Source organism: Halichoerus grypus, chromosome 6 (genome assembly GCF_964656455.1).
Source record: "Halichoerus grypus chromosome 6, mHalGry1.hap1.1, whole genome shotgun sequence".
NCBI lineage: Eukaryota > Metazoa > Chordata > Mammalia > Carnivora > Phocidae > Halichoerus > Halichoerus grypus.
This window is the reverse complement of record NC_135717.1, coordinates 43644503-43663999: the sequence shown is the minus strand read 5'-3', so window position 1 is coordinate 43663999 and position 19497 is coordinate 43644503. Positions and strand designations below refer to the sequence as shown.

Sequence of the window (19497 nt, the reverse complement as noted above, 5' to 3'; positions counted from 1 at the left end):
AAAGTTAGTTTTATTTGTATTTTTGTAGGTTTCAGTTGTGTCTGTCTTACTAAGGCTTGTCCTTGTCCAGTGACCCCCTGGAGCCTTCCCACCAGCTCCCCTCTCTCCCCACGGGGGCTGCGCAGCCCGACTCCCCTGCACTGGCCACTCGCCCCCCATAAAGCTGGGCCCTAGGAACCTTTGCCAATTTGGAAAGCGCATGTCAGCCTTGGGATCCCACAGGGAACCCTGATGTCAGCTGTGGCCCCAGGTGCTGAGGATGCATCAGCGTGGGGGGGGGGGCATCTGTTCTGACAACAGTCCCACCCTGGTGGGGTGTTGCTGGGTGTGGGGCAGGCGTGCAGGGAATTCTGTCCTCACCCTGAAACTGCTCTAAAAAATACATTGTTAATTTAAAAAAAAAAACTCTTTAAAGGAAGCATGCCAACCAGAGAGAACAGGCGTTCAGTTTGGTTCTGTTTTGTTCTTAGTGCCTTCAGCCCGCCACACCGTGACCTCACAGGTCCCGCCACCCCGGCGGGCGCCGTGCACCACCCCTGTTACACCCAGCCTTTCCAGTAGGCGGGCCTCGGGGCTCCGGGGAGGATGTGCCCCGGCCACCCTCCCACACGGACACCTCCACAAGGACACTGGGCTGACCCGCGGACGGAGGTCTAACGGGAAGTTGATGCATCAGCTCACGCCCCTCAATTCGGTGAGGGGGTCACTGACAGTGTGTAAACCTTGGTGTCCTGTCAACCCCATCGCCCTCTCCTCGGAGCCAGCCCCCTGACACAACCGTGTCACCCAGGGCCCCGCAGCATCAACGTACCTGCAGGTCTCGGATATCAAACGGCTCCTCAAAAATGTAGGCAGCATCGGCTCCGGCGGCGAGCCCCCCCATGTTGGCCAGGTAGCCGCAGTAGCCCCCCATGGTCTCGATGATGAACACGCGGCGCTTGGTCCCACTGGCCGACTGTTTGATGCGGTCACACGTCTGGCCACAGAGAAGGACACGGGTCATTCCGGCATGGGGGTGTCCAGGCTGGGACGCGCACAGACTGAGGCTGCAGACCCCGGCGACCCCCCCTGCCCCTGGTTGGTGTGCTCACCGACCCCGTGTCCTGACACTGCCCACTGCGGGGGGGCTGGGACCAGCTCGCTGCAGCACCGTGAGGTTTTATGGGCTCAGTGCAATGTCTGTTAGGTTGGCTTCTTCTGAAAAGCTGCCTGTGACATTTGGGTTTTGGTCACCCTCAGTCCACCCCAAACACTCCAGCCCCTGAGGGCAGCTCTGTTCAGAGCTGGACAGTGGCTCCTAGACACAGGCCCTCCGGAGTCTTCCAGACGCTCAGACAGCGGGTCTCCTAAGAAAACGTCTGCCGTGGGCCGTGCTCAGGACACAGGCTCGGGGGTGCAACAGCAGACCCCTCCATCCGCCGCCTTGCACTGCCTCGCCGGCGCAGACCACGTGCATGCTCCTGGGACCACGGTGCCCTCATCTGGCTCCGTCCCGCACAACCACTCCGGTCCAGCGCTTGCTGGCTTGGCCCCGAAATAACAACTGCAAGTACACACCAAACCTCTCCCCGGCGTGGCCCACTTCCGGCACCAGCTCCAGCCACTGTCCCGCTCCCAGGAGATGGCCGGGGGACAGCGGGCCCCAGACGCACCAGGTCCTAACCCGGCAATTGCAGCCATGCTCCCCTCAGTTACTAAAACCAGCACTGACAAAGCCTTAGCATGGACGGCAGCCCCACCCCACGCTGGGGGTACACGGAGGGGGTGCTCTGCCTTTGGGGGGACAGCGAGGAATCCGGGAGCACTGACGTCTGCAGCGGCAGCCGGATGATTCTCCCAGCACAGTCTCTGGGCATGGCCTCACTGGACTCGAAACTCGGGAGTTAGAGTTCCAACACTGCTAACATTTTATCACACGTGTTTTAAAAACCTAAGTTGTGTGAAAAGATAAGGTGGAGCTCAGAACAGAGTGAAGACAGGAAAGAGCCCGTGGACCGGGACGGGGATGTTCCTGAGAATCAGGTGTCTGCTGAACAGGTGTCTCTGGAGCCCAGGGGACGTGAATGTCAAGAACACGGCCCACCCCTGGCCACTTCCCTCCTCCTGTTAGGGGAGGACCGCACCCCATAGCAGCCCGCCACTGCGCTACCGGAAGTCCTTGGCTCCCACATGGACCCCACAGACCAGTCAGTGCCCAGTGCGGGGGCCTGCCGGACCCCCGAGGATGGGGGGCCGTCCCCGGGAGCCGAGCCTCCCCCTGCACAACCAAGGGCATGTCCAAGCTGCAGACGTGCCTACTCTCCCCCACAGCTTTCACACTCACAGGCCCCGAATCCCTGCACGCACACCACGTCCGGGCTGGCCGTCCCCCCAAGCACAAGCGCAAGCCTCCTGGACACAGCCCACGAGAGACCAGGGCCTCTTGTTTTGGGGTGCGCAAGAACACACATCACCCGGAGCGCTGGAGGACCGTCCTCGTTCCAGCTGACAGTGGGTGGTAGGCTCTCCCTACAGTATGAGCTCCCACTAACGGACCACGAAAGGAATCCTAACTGTGGCTCATTCCTTCTGCAGCATCGGATGGGGAAGAGAAAGACCCCCCGCGTCCGGCCTGATGGAGCCACGGGGCCCTCTTACCTCCACCACGGCATTGAGGCCAGTGTCAGAGCCCATGCTCAGGTCCGTGCCCGGAACACTGTTGCTAATGGTGGCCGGCAGGACGCAAATGGGAACACAAAACTCCTGGTAGCGGTCGCGCACATCAGCGAACAGAATGGCGCTCTCGAAAGCCTGAAGCAGCGGTGCGGGCGGTCAGCGGGACTTCCCCAGCACCCCCTTGCGAGCTGCGTCCACGGGGCCAGGGGCGTGGGAGCTCTGGGTCTGCAGCGAAGGGCACTGCGGGAGTGGGGACGCTGCCATGGGGCGCAGGCCTCCAAGAGGAGGGGACGCAAGCAGGCAGGCAGCAAAGCAGGAGCCAGGGGAGGGGCCATGTTAGTGGTGGATGAACAGCGGACCTTCCTTGGCAGCTCGGAAGCCCTGAGGGAGGCCAATTGGGTGGGAGCATAATCGGGGCTAGGCCAGCCTGACAGCTTCGTGTGGTCCACGGGGGCACGGGACCCTGCAGGCTCGGCCTCAGCAGGGACCCCGGCACCGGCGTGAAAGGCAGCCCACAGGGCGACAAGCAGTCATTGGGCTGGAGAGCCCGGCAGGGTGCACCCCTGCTCTTCCCCAAGCCCTTCCCAGCCTGACACAACAGCATGGAGCGGCCTGAGCCCCAGCACTGCTCGGGGACCCCAAGGTAAATGTGTTTGCCTCCGAGGTCAAAGAACGGGGCTGTTCGCAAGCACGCGGGCAGAGGCTTGCGGTCCCCACCTCAGTGTTAGTCCAAGTGTTCATTAGTGGACACAGGCCCACCGTCCACCGTCCCCGAACCCACCAGGCTCGCTGTACGGCTGGGCGGTTTGAGAGACCACCCGCAGGTGCATGGACCCCTGTAGGGCTGTACTTACCCCCCTGCGTGACCACCGAGTGCTGTGGCAGGAGTGCACACAGATGAAGGGGGACGGCCCAGGCCTCCCGGAGAGGCCCATGCTCTCTATGGCCCCATGTTTCCCCAAAACACATCGGGTCCCAGGGGCCTGTGGCCCGAGGATGTGTGGATGGCGGGCCTGTGGCCTGTGGTGGGTTAGTCCGGGGAGCGGCCAGGAGGCAGGTGAGGGGGTCACTCCCCTGCCTTGCAGCCCCTCTGCCTTCGCCCTCCTCCACCTCAGCCTGCCCCCCTGTCCCCGCATGGACCCTGCCTTTCGGCCCCAGGTCCAGCTCGGGGCCCCGCATGGAGTGCCAGCGCAGGTAGGTGTGCAGCCAGCTGTCCCTGGGAGTCACAGGGCGGGCTCTGAGGCCAGGAGGGCGGTCAGCATCTCTAAATCCGGCATCCCGTAACCACAAGAACCTTCCCTCAATCTCCAGGAAAACGCTTGGGACCCTCCAGCGGGGATGGGGGCAGCCCTGCCAGGAGAGGGAGCGGTGGGGGGGGCTGGAGGGGACGTCGGGCCCAAAGTCCAGGGAGCAACGCGGACCTCCGCTTCGGGCTCTGAGTGCACAGAAGTTACAACACAACACCCCTGCATGAACACCGAGAAAAGACAAGACACCTTGGGGGGAAATAGCCCTGGCTCCCATCTCCTTGAGCTCCTAACAGGGCGGCCACCCTCCCAGCCTTCTCAGCACCACAGGGCTCAGCTCGGACCGGGATGGCTCGTGTGCCAGTTCTGGGGACGCCAACACAGCCCCCTTGCGAGCGCGCAGCCATGGCGGGACGGCTTTCTGAACCCCTGCTCAGAGGTGCCCAGAGTCACTGCAGCCTTCACGACACGCGAGATGCACAGAGGCCTGTTCTGAGTGACGCATGGGTAAGCCGAGCGTACGCGCGGACACGGAGGACGTCATCGCTGAGGACAGTGACGGAAGCGCCCAAGAACGTGACACGTCAGGGGCCTCGGCACTGCGGACACTGGGGCCGATGGCTCCCTGCAGTGGGGCCGAGCTGGGGCTGTGCTGAGGTGGGGGTCAGCGGCAGCCGGGCCTCTACCCACCATGTACCAGCGGTGCCCCCATAGGCCGTTCTGCCGACCGAAACTGTCCTTGGCATTGCCGACGTGCCCCGGGGGCAGAATCCCAGCGCTCCGGGCGGCCAGCCATGTGGCCAGGAGGAGCTCCTGGGTAGGCGCACGAACCCGCACTGAACTCACGGGTGCTCGGTCCCTCCGGAGCAGATCAGGAGGGACGCAGAGCGCCCTGTGCCCCGTCACCTCAGCCCCCAACGGCACGTTTCCAGCCTGCCACTCCCCTCTATGCGGCCAGCCCCGCCGGGTTCCAACCCAGATCCAAACCTCCTAAGCAACACACAACCTCACTCTGGCTTGCACAAACAACCCTGCAAGAAACCCGGCGATGTCCACATGCCATGCCCATACCCGCATCCCTACCAGGACACGCTCAGCAGGCCCAGGCGTGGGCGTCGAAGCTCTTACCCAGGTCACCCTGAGCACCCGACTCACCACGGGTCACAAGCCACCCGCGGGCTCGGGGCCTCGGCACACCCACACACCTGCTCGCCTAGTGAGGGGGGGTCTGGCACCGGCATGGACACAAAGCTGCCGACCTTGAAACTGGGCAACTGGCTGGGAGAAAATCAAACGAATGAGAAACCAGATTTAAAAGATCATATAACAAATTTCCAAATCCCTCCAAGGGGAGCAAAGCGGATCATTTAGAGTTTCCGTATATTTTTTGTATCTAATCTTTATAACCTGGAAACCATGTTTTGTAGCAGAGGAACCTGCAACTCTGAAGTGGGAGGCTCCTGGCTTCGTGTCACAGGGAGGTGAACGCCAACCGGGGCCAGGCCCTGCCGAGGACAAGTCCCGAGTCCCCATCCACCCCCACCCCCAGGAGGGTCAGAGCAGGTGACAATTAGAAAACGTGAACTTGCAGTTGCTTCCACTGAGCGTAAGCAGATGCAAACTCCAGCCAAGGGCAGAGAAAAAAGCAGGAAAGCCTGGACAACGGTCATGCACAGGGAGGGACAGTGACCCTTCCACGGAAGGTTGGAGCCCGATCAGGAGCAGAACTGCTTCACACCAGCCAAAGCAGGAGCAACGATCACCAGGACAGCGGGCTCAACGGCCCGGCCACAGGTTAGTGGTGCAGACAGGACGCTCCAGCGTGGACACACAGGAGACATGGGGCAGGGCTTTTTAGTAAAGAAACCACAGAAAGTTGAAGAAACTCAGAAAAGCAAAACAAAACAAAACAGAAAAAAGCAAGCGCTAAGCATTACTTACCATTTGAATTTTATTTAAAAAGCATTTCTTTTATTTACCAGCACTAGAGACAAATTTGATCCCATGGGGTTAAGAATAAAAAAATCCTAGAAAAACATTCATGGGATCTGTGTCCCACAAGGAAAATAAAGACTCGAGAATTTACTGGAAAATTTTAGACGCCAGATTAAAAAGGAGGAATGTATCCCGTCGGTTACTGTGCTTTGAGCTCCCATGCCATTTCCCCAGTGTGACTCACAAATATGGTAACACAAGTGCATTTCTGTTGTGTTACTGCCTTTTGGCCAAAACAACTAACAGGGCGTCAGGGATCTTTCAGATGTGAGTTAGAGTCCCCAGGTTACAACGGGGAGAATGGTGCTCGTGGCTGGAGCCACAGGTAGGATGGAGGCCACTGGTGGGTTCAGGTCGGTGAACAAAATTAGAGAATCCTCAGCTCAGGTTCTAGCCTCAAACATCTATGCAGGGGCCATCAGACCCAGGATCTGTCGTAATAAATTACGTTACGGGCTGGGGCACCTGGGTGGCTCAGTGGGTTGGGCGTCTGCCTTCGGCTCCGGTTATGATCCCGGGGTCCTGGGTCGAGCCCCGCATCGGGCTCCCTGCTCCGCGGGGAGTCAACTTCCCCCCGCCGCCCGCCGCTCCCCCCGCTTCTGCTCTCTCTCACTGTCTCTGCCACTATCTCAAATAAATAAAATCTTTAAAAAATTAATAAATAATGTTATGGGAGTGAAGTCAGTTTGGCCCAGCCAAAAGAAACCTAACTTCAATGATTATCCAAATCACAAAACCCTAGCCCACAACGAGCTGGGCTGCAGATGCCCCGTGTCGCTCGATGGGCCTCGGCAGGGATGCATCATCCTGGCCGCGGCACAGGACAACAGGTGGTGATAAAACAACTCTGGGCATTGGATTAGAGATGGTCAGGCTTTAAAAAAAAAAAAAAAAAGGAAAGAAAAAAGATTTTTCTGGAAACAAGCCCAGGTCTCACAGTCTCTAGTGCACGGCAGATAAAAGCGGGCCAGGCGCCCTCCGCGTTAGTGTCTGCAGCACCTGCTTTGCTGACCGCACAGACTTACGTCGGTGATGGTGTTCAGAGCGGTGTCTGCGCCGATGCTGAAATCGGAGCCCGGCACATTGTTGGAGACCGTGGCGGGGACCATAACCATAGGGACACAGAGCTCCTCGTACTTGTCCCGGGCAGCTGACAGCTCGAGCAGTCCCAGGTAAGCCTGTCAGCGGCGTGCAGGTGTGGGGGGGAGGGGAGCGGAGGGGCCGTTAAAACCACGGGAAGGCGTTAGGGTCACCAGACCGCGTCACACAGAGGCGACACCACATCTCCTGTGGGCAAGGGTCTCATTATTTGAGGTCCTCATGTTTTCTTTAAAGCAAGTGGGAAGGTTATTAGGGGACCGATCTTGGGTGAATAAAAAAAATTAAGGTCTGCGGTCCAACATGCAATCGGAAGCGATAGGGCCACGCAACTGCCCTGCTCTCTGATGGCCATTGGGCCTTGAATTTGAGAGAGACGATCATTTCTGCAGACTTGAAACGCATGAGAACTCAGTGGACAGATGCCTCCCAGGTAGGGAGTCCCATGCTTGTGCCCCAACTCGGCTCCTGCAGTGGCCTCCAGGGCCCAGGGGCTACCGCCCCCCGCCCACCGCACTGTGCTTGCCGGAAGCCTGCCCACGCTCACCCCCCAAACCTACAGCACGGACGAACCAGCAGGTGCCCAGAGACAGGGACGTACCTCAAATCCACCGATGATCAACAGCGCGTTGATGCTGTGCTTTCGCATCTGTATGGCAATGTCCTCCAAAGACTTCCCAGGCAGCGTGCTAGGAACAGTTCAGTGAAGGCGTGAGGCCGGACAGACCCCGCACAGCGGGTGACACCTCACCAGCACCCGCTGTGCCTCCCCAACCCCACTCGCCCGGCCCCCAGCCCCGGGCCGAGCCCTGCAGCCCCCACGAGCGGCGCCCGGGCCGGAGAGCGGAGCTGGGAAAGCAAGTCTGCAGAGAGTCTGTTTAAAACAAAACAAAACAACACAAACTGGAACAAACGTTCAGCTGTACAGTTGCTGGACCTTAAAAGAATCCTAATGCCTCATCAGAAAAAAAATGCACTATAAAAGCTTGTGAGTATTTGTAAGCCATGTGCCTCGTCTCTGTTCCAGGGCACGAGCCGGGCCGCTCACGGGGCGGGGGGCTGGCAGGTGAGCCAGCCGCACTTTCTGCACCAGCTACTCCTCTAGGATGGGGGGTCCTTCTCCTTCCTAAGAGCGGGTCAGAATCGAGACGGGGGAATTACCGTTTGGTCCCGAGAATGGAGCCTCCTTGGCCAGTCCAACCTCCGACGTCCCCCCAGCCGATCTCCTTTATCTGGGGAGCGACAAACAAATGGGGGGTCAGCTGTGCAGACGGCTCCCGGGTCTGCACCCTCAGCAGGGGCGCCGCCCCAGGGGCCTGCGAGGCGCTCGGGAGCCCACCCCTCCCCCGTCCTGACACTGAGCGGGTCAGAACCCAGGACGCCCGGGGCCCAGCTCTCCTGCCGCGTACCCCCCGCCACGCAGATCAGATCCAGACCTCGGCTGGCCAAGCTCTACCCATGGGAATGCAAGAAAAACAGAGACTGTTTTTCTTTATTGACGTAAAAGGAAACTTCTTTAAAAATTAGAAGAAATCTAAAGAGCGCAGCTGAGGCCAGCTAGGCGCGCACACACGCTGTCTCCTGCGCCGGCCCCCCTCCCCACTCCTAGGAGCAAAGGTCGCGTCCGCCAACACAGGCACCAACCTGGGGGTCCGCTCTGTGCACCAATTCCTCCCAAACTCCGGTCTTCTGCCTACACTTCTTAAAGACCCCGAGCCCAACCCTGCTTACTCCCCGGACGCCTCCCCCTGGGCATCTAGTCCCCCCTCCACGGGTCCCGTCCTGCTCAAAACCCTCCTGTCTTCTCCAAGCAAGAGCCAAACTCCTTCCAATCACCTACAAGCCTCCTGGCCCCATCCCCGTCCACTCCCCCGCTCTGCTGCTGCAACGGCCGCGTGAGCCCGCCGTCCCGAACCCCTCTGGGCCTTGGTGCTGTCCTGGCCCGGCCTGCACATCCTCATGGACACAGCGCAGCACCTCCGTCTCCAGTCTGAGATCCCTTCCCAGGGGCGTGTATCTGTAGGGTCCCAGGGCAGACCCCTCCTCTGGGCGTCTGTGCAGTGGGGTCCCTGCCTGCGGTGCCAGGCTGTGCTCCCCCTGCTCGCTCACCATCCTCTCCCTCCCCAAGCTACAACCCGGCAGAGGGGCTTTGCTTTCTGCACCAGCTGGCTTCCCCAGGGTAAGAACTCAGGGCATTGCTGGGTGATGGGGTGAGTAAATACTGTCCGGCAGGAGACACTTGCAGCCTCAACCACACTAAGCTCCTGCAGCATGTGACACATAATTAGTGTCTCTGTGCCCCTCTGTTTCTGCGTAAGGAAAATGGGGCTGATATCCCGGGTTTGCAGATCTCGTAGGAGTACTGAGTGTACACAGTAAGCACGCAAGAAGTGTGTGCTCGCTCTTTCCACCAGCTTTCATCTGAGTGCCTGCTGGCCGCGCCCCCTCCAACAGCACAACAGCCTCTGTTGGCCCCTCCCCCCGAAGGCCGGCCCCCACGGCCCCCACGGCCCCACTGCCTGTGGCCCCCGGACAAAACCGGTGGTGCGTTCCACGCAGAGCGTCCCTGCAGGGCCCAGAGCGCGAACCCCAGGATGGACCCAGAGCAGAAGGCGTCCCAAAGAGCAGCATCCGTGTCCACCTCTTCACGGAGCCGTAGGTTTGCGGCCGAGGAAGGGCAGTCCTCCGTTCCCCACGACGCCCCCCAGGGACTCACCTGGCCTTTGGCGAAGCCCTCAAAGCCGTCGTAGATGGCGAGCATCTTGTGCCCGTCTGCGATGCCCACGCGCACGGCCGAGCGCACGGCGGCGTTCATCCCGGCGGCGGGTGCCCCCACGTTGATGATGGCCACGGTACAGTTGCTCTGCGAGACAAGGGAGGGCAGGCTGTGTCCGCGCCACACATGCCGCAAGCGCATGGTGGGTACGCAGCCCGGGAGCCCGGAGGCGCGGGTCCGCGGGGAACATGGGGGTGGCTCTCGGGGCAGCGCAGCGTCCCCTACCTTCACGATCTGATCATCCGGCAACTTGATGGCGAGCCGCTTGTAGGTGTTCAGATTGCTCTCAAAGCTCCTGGAAGGAAAGGGCGCCATTGGGCCTGAGGTTAGAGGGCGGGCAGAGCGTGAGGGGCTCCCCTGGGAGAGCAGCTTGTGCCAGATGCACACAGTCGGCACGCCCTGCTCGGGGCGCTCGAGGCAAGCAGGCGGCCGGGGTGCCACCCCACGTCCCCAAGGCCCCGGGTATTTCCAGTTACGATGGTGCGTGCTTGTGCGCGTGGCTGAGAGACCTGGTCTTCCGTGCACTCCAGCATCTTTCTCAAAACGCCAGCCACGAACCCCTTTCTGTCTGCACCTCGCTAAGCTCTCAACAGCCCCACTGGCCAGAAAGCAGACCAGCTACCCATCAGGGCCCTTGGGCCACAGAGCAGTGCCCCGCGGCCTGTCTCAGCCTTCAACTTTGTGCGCTCAGACCGAAGGAGCACGAGAGAGTGCCAGCCCGAGAACGCAGAGCCCTCCGGATAGTCACCTCCCGCGGAGCCGCACGGCGTCCTTAAACCTCCTCTCGTCCATGGCCCTCTGCACGTCCTGGGTCTTCAAACAAATAAGGAAGAGAGAACGTGTCAAGACTCCCACGTCTGTGGATGAGCAGGCTGCCGCAGCCCGCGGCTCCTACCCGCCCGCCCCCTTCGCGCCGAACCTTCCAGCCTGGCAGCCCAGGGTCAGCAAGTCACGGCCAGTGCCGGCTGCGAGGAACACGCCTGGGCCTGCGCGGCTTGGGCAGCTTGGGAACAAGGATGGGGGTGGGCACAGCCAGCCGGGGAGGGAGATCCTGAAATCCCCGAGAGCAAAGCCAGAGCGAAACCAGGCTCTCAGACAGGCAGCCTTCTGAGCAACTCCTCACTGGATTCTGGCGAGGAAGAAGCACGACAGAACCGGCCTCTCGGGGAGCGGGGGGGCCGCTGCGGGGAGGATGGCGGTGCGGGGGGCCGGTGGCCCTGGGGAAGCGCTCAGGCCCGCCTCCGCCCCTCTTGACATGAGGATCTTGGGCAAGTTATTCCCCTCTGAACGTCAGCTCCCTCATCTGTGCACTAAGAAAAATACCCCCGACCCCCTGTCGTCGCTGGGGAGAGGAACGTGCCAGGCCCTTGACAGATAGCAGATGCACACGCACCTGCAGCCGTGCACGCTCGTGCACACACACACATTTATTCACCCCCAAAGGTTTCTGGAAAGCGCGTTTCTATGGCTACTTTCAACAAGTCCCCGGACGTGATTACATAATCACCTCTCTGTCTAGGTTACACAGTACGTTCACTCAGAGCTGCCGGAAAGGCCAAGAAAAGGGCGGTCACGGATAGGCTTTGGAGAATAAAGACAGGGACAGCATCTAATGCGGCTCGCTGCCACCTCCTCAGGTGGCCAGTGACCTGGAAAACCACAGCCCGTTTCCCTACGTCCAGGGGCACCCCCTCCCGGGCCTGAAGGAGGCTGGGGCACATCAGGATGTCACCTGCATTAGCCGCCCCACGGCCTCATCTCTGGTTGGAAGGTCCTCAGGGACAGGAGGGCAGGAGCGGCTGAAATCGCAGAGCTCCAGCCCCGTTCACCTCGCCCCCGGGACGCCCTCCCGAGAGTCCCCACAGACCCGTGTTCCTCCGTGTCTTCTTCGTCTGCACACGCTCCCTCCCGACACACTGACCTCACCTTCGCGGAGGTTAGTCCATGTGCCCCAGACCCACGACATTGTGCCCTGGGGGCGCTCAGTGAAGCCGCGCCGGACTCCTCAGTGAGCGCGGGGATGCCCGGAACTCACCATCTGCACGCACTCCACCAGCGGCAGGCGCACAGCCTGGTTCCCGCTCAGCGACACCACACAGGCCGGGGTCTCCGGGGTGGCCTGGAGAAGGGCGACCACGGCCTCCACCCCCATGCGACTAGCCTGGAAAGGACAATCGCGAAGGTCAAAGACAAGGTCAAAGGCCAAGGCAGCATGCCCTCCCGCCGCCGGATCCTCAGAGGCACGACCTCGGTGGCCCCAGCAGACGCATCCGTGAGCAGAGCCTGTCCCACGGTGTTCAGAGGGACCCAACCTGCCTCCCATCCTCCTGGACTGCGTCCCGAAGAGCTACCGACAGTCCACCCGCTTACTTTTAACCCGCCTCCAACAAGGACATTTCGGCCCCACTAGGAAGTGGCCGGCGCAGGGGAGTGAAGGGGAAGGTCAGAGGCACGGAGGGCACCCAACACCAACACCCACGAAACTGGACTTGGCCTCTGCTGACCCGGGGCCTGGGTCTAGACACCTGCACGCGGGCTATGTTCTCTATAGAGTCCCTGCCACCCTCACCCCCCAGGTTTGGGGGTCTCCCAGCATCTGTGTGACTGGGGGCCGAGCACGGTTAGCATGTCCAGGACGGGCCACCTACACTGCAGGCAGAGACGCTCTGAGCCGGACGGTCTTTGTGACAAACCATTCCTCCTCACTCCCAGGGGAAGGCACCTGACCATTTCCATCTTCACTCACCAAAATCCTGTCAAAGGCCGAAGGAGTCCCACCTCTCTGCACGTGTCCAAGGATGGTCACCCGCGTGTCGTATCCCAGCTGCTTGACCACGAGCTGCAGGAAACACAGCACGTAATGCAGGGGGTCACCTCGTGCAGGGTGCTGGCGCCCCAGAGGTCTCTCTACTCTTCGCTTCACACCGACGTGGGAAAAAATTCTAGTTTCTAAATTTCACTTCCTAAAAGGATGTTCAGCTTAATGGTGAGCTGAAGTTTGTTTTTCTTAAAAAGAATGCTTTTATTATCAAATAAAATCTTTGTCTCTCCTACCTTGCAAATGAACATAAGTAACATGATTTTTTAAAAAAGGACACGACATCCGTGATATTTTACGGAAATGCAGACGTTTCCCGGCAGCCCCTTAAGCTGGTACAGCTGAATCTGAAAAGCACGCCGTGGTCAACCACGGCGCCCCCTCAGGCTGGGCCCCACGAGAGCTGGGCCAGGCCCCGTCCTCCCCGGACCTCACCTCCTCCTCTATAAAAACAACAGGGTGGGGGTTCCATGAAGCCTGCGGCCCCCCAAGTCCAGGATTCACGCTCAGCTTCGCTGGAGTGGGAAAGAAAACCTTGGCCCTTACTGCTTCTTTCAGTACTGGCCGAGCACCTTCACACAGCTCCCCACGTTTTGGGGCTCAGGCACTCGGCTGGTCAGGGAAAGGAGAGAAACCACTTTGCAAAGCCAAGCGGATAACGTCCTTCGCTGTGATGGGCGGCTTCAACCAGAGCCTGCCTGCCCGTCTGGCGGTCTGTCTCCCCGGTGTCCCGTCTGGAGCGTGCGCAGCCACCGGCCTAACTGGACAGCCTGGCCCGTCCCGCCCACCCCGGGGCTGGTGCGACGAGCCAGCACCTTCGAGCGAGCCGCGCAGCAACGGGGCCTCCGGGGTGGCCCCTCCGCGGGGCCGGGTGCAGCATGGGCGCACACCTAACAGGCGCTCTCGTCTGCAAGAGCCCGGAGGCTGCACCCCCCCAGCTCCTGAGCCTTATCGCTGGCGGGGGCAGCTGATGCCCAGCACTGGGACCCCCGCCCCCCATCCCGCTGTGTCTCCCCGACTGACGGGCGGCTCCGGGGCCTCGGGGAATATTCCCGACAATAAGGCGGCAACTTCAGGAGACCCATGCCGTTAAAGTCGTGAGTCATTACGAAAACATCTTTAAATATCAGAAAGAACAGAAAGTGTTTTCATGATAATAATACAATGTTCCAAACTCGAACCCTGCCAGCCGCATTACCCTCTCCCGTTTCCAGGCTGGCGCCCGAGGAGAACTGCAAAATCGGACACACTCACCTCCTTGATTTGCTCAGAGGTAATAGGTTTATTTTGGGTATCTATGGCTCCCTCAGCCACAATTATGATATTCAGTCTTTTTTTCCGGGCACGGTTCTGGAGGAAACAGAAAATGAACACCCTCAAACACCTAAACCATTTTAACAACAAACAAATCCAGGGCCCCCTGCCCCAGGTGAACTGGCCTCTTGCCAGGTAGAAATCGTCACCTAACTTCGCAAGCAGGGTTTCCGACCATCGGGGCAGGTCAAGGCACTGTGGGCGCGAAGCTGGAGGCAGCAGGGGCGGGAGGGGCCCGTCAGATCGCCCCAGACGCAGGCCAGCAGCCAGGCAGCCCCGGGCTGGGGGCCATGCTCCTTTGCCATTTGGCCCCAGAAGGCAATGAGCTCAGCCATGGGCTCTGCGGCGCGTCTATACTGCAAACCAGGCTTCCAACCTCCTCGGAAGCCAGAGCTTCCCGCCACCCCACCGTGAGCCCGGCCACAAAGGCCGGCCACTGCTGTCAGAGCACGGAGCCCCAGGCCTGCACCGGAGGCAGGAGGGGTGCAGAGGAGAGCGCAGAGGTGGAGGCGCACCTGCGCGGGCCCGGCCGGACTGGCACGGCGCCCACACCTGTCGTCCCCACAGGCTCACGGCGGCCGTCATCCCGCGACGCCCGGAAATCACTCTCAGCAAGTCTGTTCTCTATCCTGTCCCAAGACCCTCCTCCCATGGGGGCTGTGAGCCCCAGCACAGGCAGTGCCTGAGGCCGCCAGGCCCATGCCGCCCTGCTGGCTGGTTCTGGCCAGGCTCGCCCGGTCCCTGCGGGGCGCCTCAAGCACATCTGCTGTGTGGTGCTGGCTTTTACGTTGATATAAATGTGCTCCACTTCGAAGAGCTTACTAGTCAGAAATACTTCCTAAGAGATGTAAAGATGCGGCTACAAGAGTGAATGTGAAAAAAAAAAAAAAAAAGTGAATGTGACATGTCCATGAATACGGGACTGGCCGCGGAGCCACACGTCATCCGTAAAACATAATATTCCAGAGGGTTACAGAACAAGAGTCGTCTACACATGCCTGTGGGAAGATAAGCTGCCATGCCTGGACAGGTGTGCGGACGCCTCCCACGTCCACACCTGCACGCATTCCTTCCCTGAGTCCTCACGACAGCACCAGGGGCCTGAGGAACTCAGGACCTGGGAATGCGGGGTCATCTGCCCAAGGTCACCCTGTGGGTGGCAGAGCCGAGGCCCAACCCTAGGACCTGTGATGCCTCGGAGAGGCCTTTCCTGTTTTAGACCGAAATGCCTGGGATTTGGGGCATGCTCTGAGGCTTGCTTCCTAGGCCAACTTACCTGACAAGATATTTGGAAAAATTCTTACAGCGCTACATCCACAACCAATAAAAATTAATTACAGATACGACGAGATCAAGTGTTTCTGCACAAGGGAGTCCAAGCCATCAGCCTTACATCCGCCAGCACTTAATGCGGGGACCCCAACTCTTTCTTGTTCTTGTCCTAGCTTGTTCATGAAGTCTGAAACCCAAGGAGGTTTGCAGACAAGACCACACAGATACGGAAACAATGGCAAAATCCAAAACTCAGCACCTAAAAACCAAACAGGGCCTCAGCCCTACCACCTTACCCTGACCTTGCGACCGCTGTGCACGGCCTCGGATCAAGGGCGTGTTTCCCCGTCCCCAAGGGCTGCCGCCAGAACTTGGCCTGTGACCGCATTGCCCTGGACCAGGCCTGGGGCTGTCAGCGGGGAGGAAGGATGGCCGGCGGGGACAGGCACGGCCCCCGCAGGATTGGTGATTAAATGCATGTTCTCAGAGCCACACACGCCCCGTCTAAGGCCAGTGCCACCCCTAATGTCACGCAGCCAGCCACGAATCACCCCACACCAGCTGGCCCACGTTCCCAGGTCGGAACCGAGAAACAATGAGTGGATTTATTACGTCCACGGTTAATACTGGGACTTGGGGCATTCCTGCGTTCACCGGTCTCCCGCAGCTGAGCCCCACCTTCCCATGGGCATGATTCTTCCCAGCAAAGCTATGGCGTTCATCAGCAGTTCCTTACATCGTGTTTGGGTCAGCAAAGCTTGTTGGGTACGTTGCTCAAGTTCCCTTCTTGGAACCTGTCACCTGAAGGTGGTGGCAATGCACACATGACCTGGCTACCTGCAGAGTGTGTGTGCTTGCTGAATGCAGCCATAACTAGCCCGTGCCACATGCTTACATTACGCACCTGCAGGACGGTGATGACGTGGCTGGGAAATGCACCCCACGCTGGGATTTCTGTCCCGGGAGCTAAGCTCGTATGCCCTCCTGAGAAGCCTTCCCAGAGGGCAACGCGTCCTCCACTAATAATGCTGAGTGGGGAACACAGGCAGCCCCAGACTACAAACAGAAGGAAAGGCCTGGTCCAGAGTACCCCGTCCACCATCATACCTGACGCATGCCCAGCGAGGCAGGGACAGCTCAGCCCAAGAGGGGCTTGCGGTCAAAACACGGGTCTGCTCACACTGGTGAGTGGAGACGGAACAGGATTTCCTCCCCGACTCCGATTTCTCTTAACAGCCATCATCTCTACTTAAGACTACTTCAACCTTCAGCTGCTGCTTTGCATGAAATACAAAGCTCTTGGGGTTTCTCTACGGCACCCCTTTGTGACACTGGGGGCAGCCGGGCACATGAAGAGCCAGTGAATGCAGACCCTACGTGACAAGCCTGGACTTACTTGAGAACCACAGAGTTTCCGTCCAGACTGGGACCCCCACAGGCTGCCGCACACGGCGGTCAGAGGCACCGGCAGTCGAGGGACACAGAACGCACGTTACCTCGGACAGCTTGATGCACATATTCTCCTGCCAGCCTTCTTCTGGTGGGGATTCTGGAAGGAACACCCAGTCCGCTCCACAGGCCAGGGCGCTCACCAGGGCGAGGTACCTATTCGGAAACGGCACCGATTTTGGAAGGCTGCTGCCGGGCAGCCACAGCTCGGAGGTGGCCCCGGGCAGTCGGGACATGAGCGTGCATTGGCAACAGCGGGCTCCTGCTTGGGGGCGTCTGTCCTGTGGGGCGCAGGGCTCTCGAGGGGGCTCACCATCCAAATTGCATCTACACATACGTACCCGCAGTGTCTCCCCATAACCTCGAGAACAAAGGTCCTCTGGTGGCTAGAAAAGAGACAAAGGAAACATCCACTTACCACCACTGGGAACCGCATGAAAAGCAAACAGGTAAGTACTCTGACTGACAAGCAGGGTGGAAAGCCTGCTTCATGGTGATGGCCAGCACCTGAGCTTCCAAAAAGGGCCCATTTTCTACAAAAGCAGATGCCACTGTGCTAGCATTTCGAGCTCTTGCGCGCAAAGGGGCTTTGGAGCTACACACTTTACTGCGAGCGCTCGCTCTCCCGCACACACGCGCACTCCCAGGACACCTCTAGGCTCCTCCCGAGGAGCAGGACCGGCCACGTCGCTCAGCACACGCAGCTCACGCCGGATAGGGAGCCGGCCCGGGCTATGCCCTTGCAGGGCGGGGAGCACTCCAGGTGCTAGGAACGACCGCTGGGCTCCCTCAACACCCTGGGGCCCTCAGACGCCGACTGAGCCAGAGGACAAGGGGCCACATCCAGTCCTGGTGCTCGCAGACCTTGCACGGGACTTCCCACTAGGATTATTTTGTCTTCCCTCCAGCAAACACTTTTTTGTTCTAAAATCAGGGATAGGAGTAACCTTTTACAGTTGAAAATAAAAAGTCAATGGGAAACCATTTTCTTGCTCTGGTTTCTAACATTCAGTAACAAGACTATATCAAAACACCGGTCTGGGGAGCCGTGCAGGGCCGGCACGGACGTCTGCACCGCAGCACATCTCACCCAACGGCCCTCCCCGGGCTCCCACGCATCTGTCACCTCTGGGCGGTGGTCATGATGGCGTCGACAACCTCGATTATCCTGTGCAAGGCAGAGTCGGTGCCAATGGTCATGTCGGTCCCACAGAAGTCGTTGTCGATGGAACCCACCATGCCCACGACGTTGAGGTACGCGTGCTTCTGCACCTGCTCCTTGTCGATCTCGCCTGCATGGGAAACCAGCACCGGCCGTGACCGGGAGCCGCGCCGACGCCACGGGCGCCAGGCTGCTGAGAAACAGGGCGTCCGGGTCGAGAAAGCCGGGGTTCTACACTGGCTTCCTGCGTGCGGTTTTGGCTTCTGAACCACCTCATTCTGCACACGTAGGGCATGACGGCCGGACGGGGGAGGGGCGGTGAGGGGCAGACGGGCGCGTGGGACCTGTGCCCGGCGTCCGGCGGGTCGAACCCGACTTCTCTCCGGCCACGGCCTCGGGCACGCGTGCCTCCGAGTGAGGACGCGGCCCCGTCACAGAATTCGGTACTTAGGGACGCCGGTTTCTCACACGCGTGGGGCTGGCTGTCGGCAGGGATCTACCTGCCGGCTCTCAGCAAACACTGCGCGGTCGGCAGATGTGCTCGTCAGCGGGGCACAGGCGGGGACCCAGCAGCGACCCCTCTGGGCCACCGCGGAGCCTGCGGCAGGCCCGCGTACAGCAGGTGCCCTTCGACTCGCGCCACGGGCGGCCGACGGCCCACCTCCAGTCCCTCAACGGACCTCAGAGGCTTGGGGCAACGGCTTCTGGCCGGCTCACCCCTTCACGAAGGTGCTGTTCCTTCAGGCAGTTCACTCCCACTGTCATGTTTTATGCTGAACCGGAATTACCGATCACCACCCTTCCAAGACAGAGGTCCCGGAACACAGGGGGTTCTCGAGAATCCTGCCCCCACAGTCTGAGAAGGGACGCGACCAGATCGGCCAGCAGAGCGTTTGCTACATCTCAGCTCAAGTCTTGCAACAAGCGGACATTCAGGAGCCCCCGGTGGAGTGAGGAGGGGTGGTGAAGGGCAGCCCGGCGCGCCCTCTCCTCCGCCCCCCGGGTCTCCTCTGCCGAGTGGGGACACACAGGAGACCTACTAGCTCAGATGGCCGTCAGGAGCGCTCCCCAAACCTGTGCCGGGGGTGGGCGGTGCCTGGCACGGGGCAGGACCAGGAACACAGAACTCATCATTCTCAGAGGCACAGGGTCAAGTGTTTGGGTGGTGGAGCGGAAGACCTGCACCGTCCCCCCTCATGCCTCTCCACAGTCAGATGGGCGGACGTGTGAGGTTAGGGCTCTCTGAAGGGAACGGAAAACGAACGGAGGGAACAGAAAACCCACGCGAGCAGCACACAGAGGCAGGGATGTACCATTTTGGGCCAGCTCTTCCAACAGCCCGCTCCACTCTTTCCGGAAGATATTGGCCCCCGTGAGACTTCCGTCCCCGCCGATCACACACAGGTTGGTGATGCCCCGCTGAACCAAGTTATGAGCAGCTCTCAGGCGACCTTCCCGAGTGCGGAAGGCTTTGCAACGAGCACTGCCAATAATGGTCCCTCCCTGGAAAACAAACAAAACCACGCGTGTTTATTTTCTTCCCGCAGGAGAGGAAGTGGGGGAGCTCAGCGCATGTGAATACCACTGTATACGTGCAGGACGTGCAGAATCTAGGTTCCCCTCATTTAATCTTTTAAGTCGCTCAAGTGTGGGTACGATGGACAAAGGCACGGGCATCATGCCCAGGGGGAGCCAGCGAGGGTCAGGAGAC

At 60.0% G+C, this 19497-nt stretch overlaps 1 protein-coding gene across 3 annotated transcripts in view; it reads right to left on the bottom strand.

The window, feature by feature from the left end:
* The window catches only part of PFKP (phosphofructokinase, platelet), a 49035-nt gene that overhangs the window by 5877 nt on the left and 23661 nt on the right, over positions 1–19497 (bottom strand). For 2 of the 3 annotated variants that reach the window (XM_036088808.2, XM_036088810.2), the window contains 15 exons: positions 19100–19289; positions 17751–17916; positions 16966–17010; positions 16672–16780; positions 13844–13939; positions 12518–12610; positions 11807–11932; positions 10520–10584; positions 9997–10066; positions 9712–9858; positions 8157–8227; positions 7597–7684; positions 6923–7075; positions 2638–2790; positions 812–976 (listed from right to left, as the gene is read on the bottom strand). In XM_036088808.2, the coding sequence (XP_035944701.1) occupies positions 812–976; positions 2638–2790; positions 6923–7075; positions 7597–7684; positions 8157–8227; positions 9712–9858; positions 9997–10066; positions 10520–10584; positions 11807–11932; positions 12518–12610; positions 13844–13939; positions 16672–16780; positions 16966–17010; positions 17751–17916; positions 19100–19289 (1737 nt within the window). The remainder of the gene's footprint in view (positions 1–811; positions 977–2637; positions 2791–6922; positions 7076–7596; positions 7685–8156; positions 8228–9711; positions 9859–9996; positions 10067–10519; positions 10585–11806; positions 11933–12517; positions 12611–13843; positions 13940–16671; positions 16781–16965; positions 17011–17750; positions 17917–19099; positions 19290–19497) is intronic. The other variant, XM_036088809.2, reaches the window with a different exon arrangement.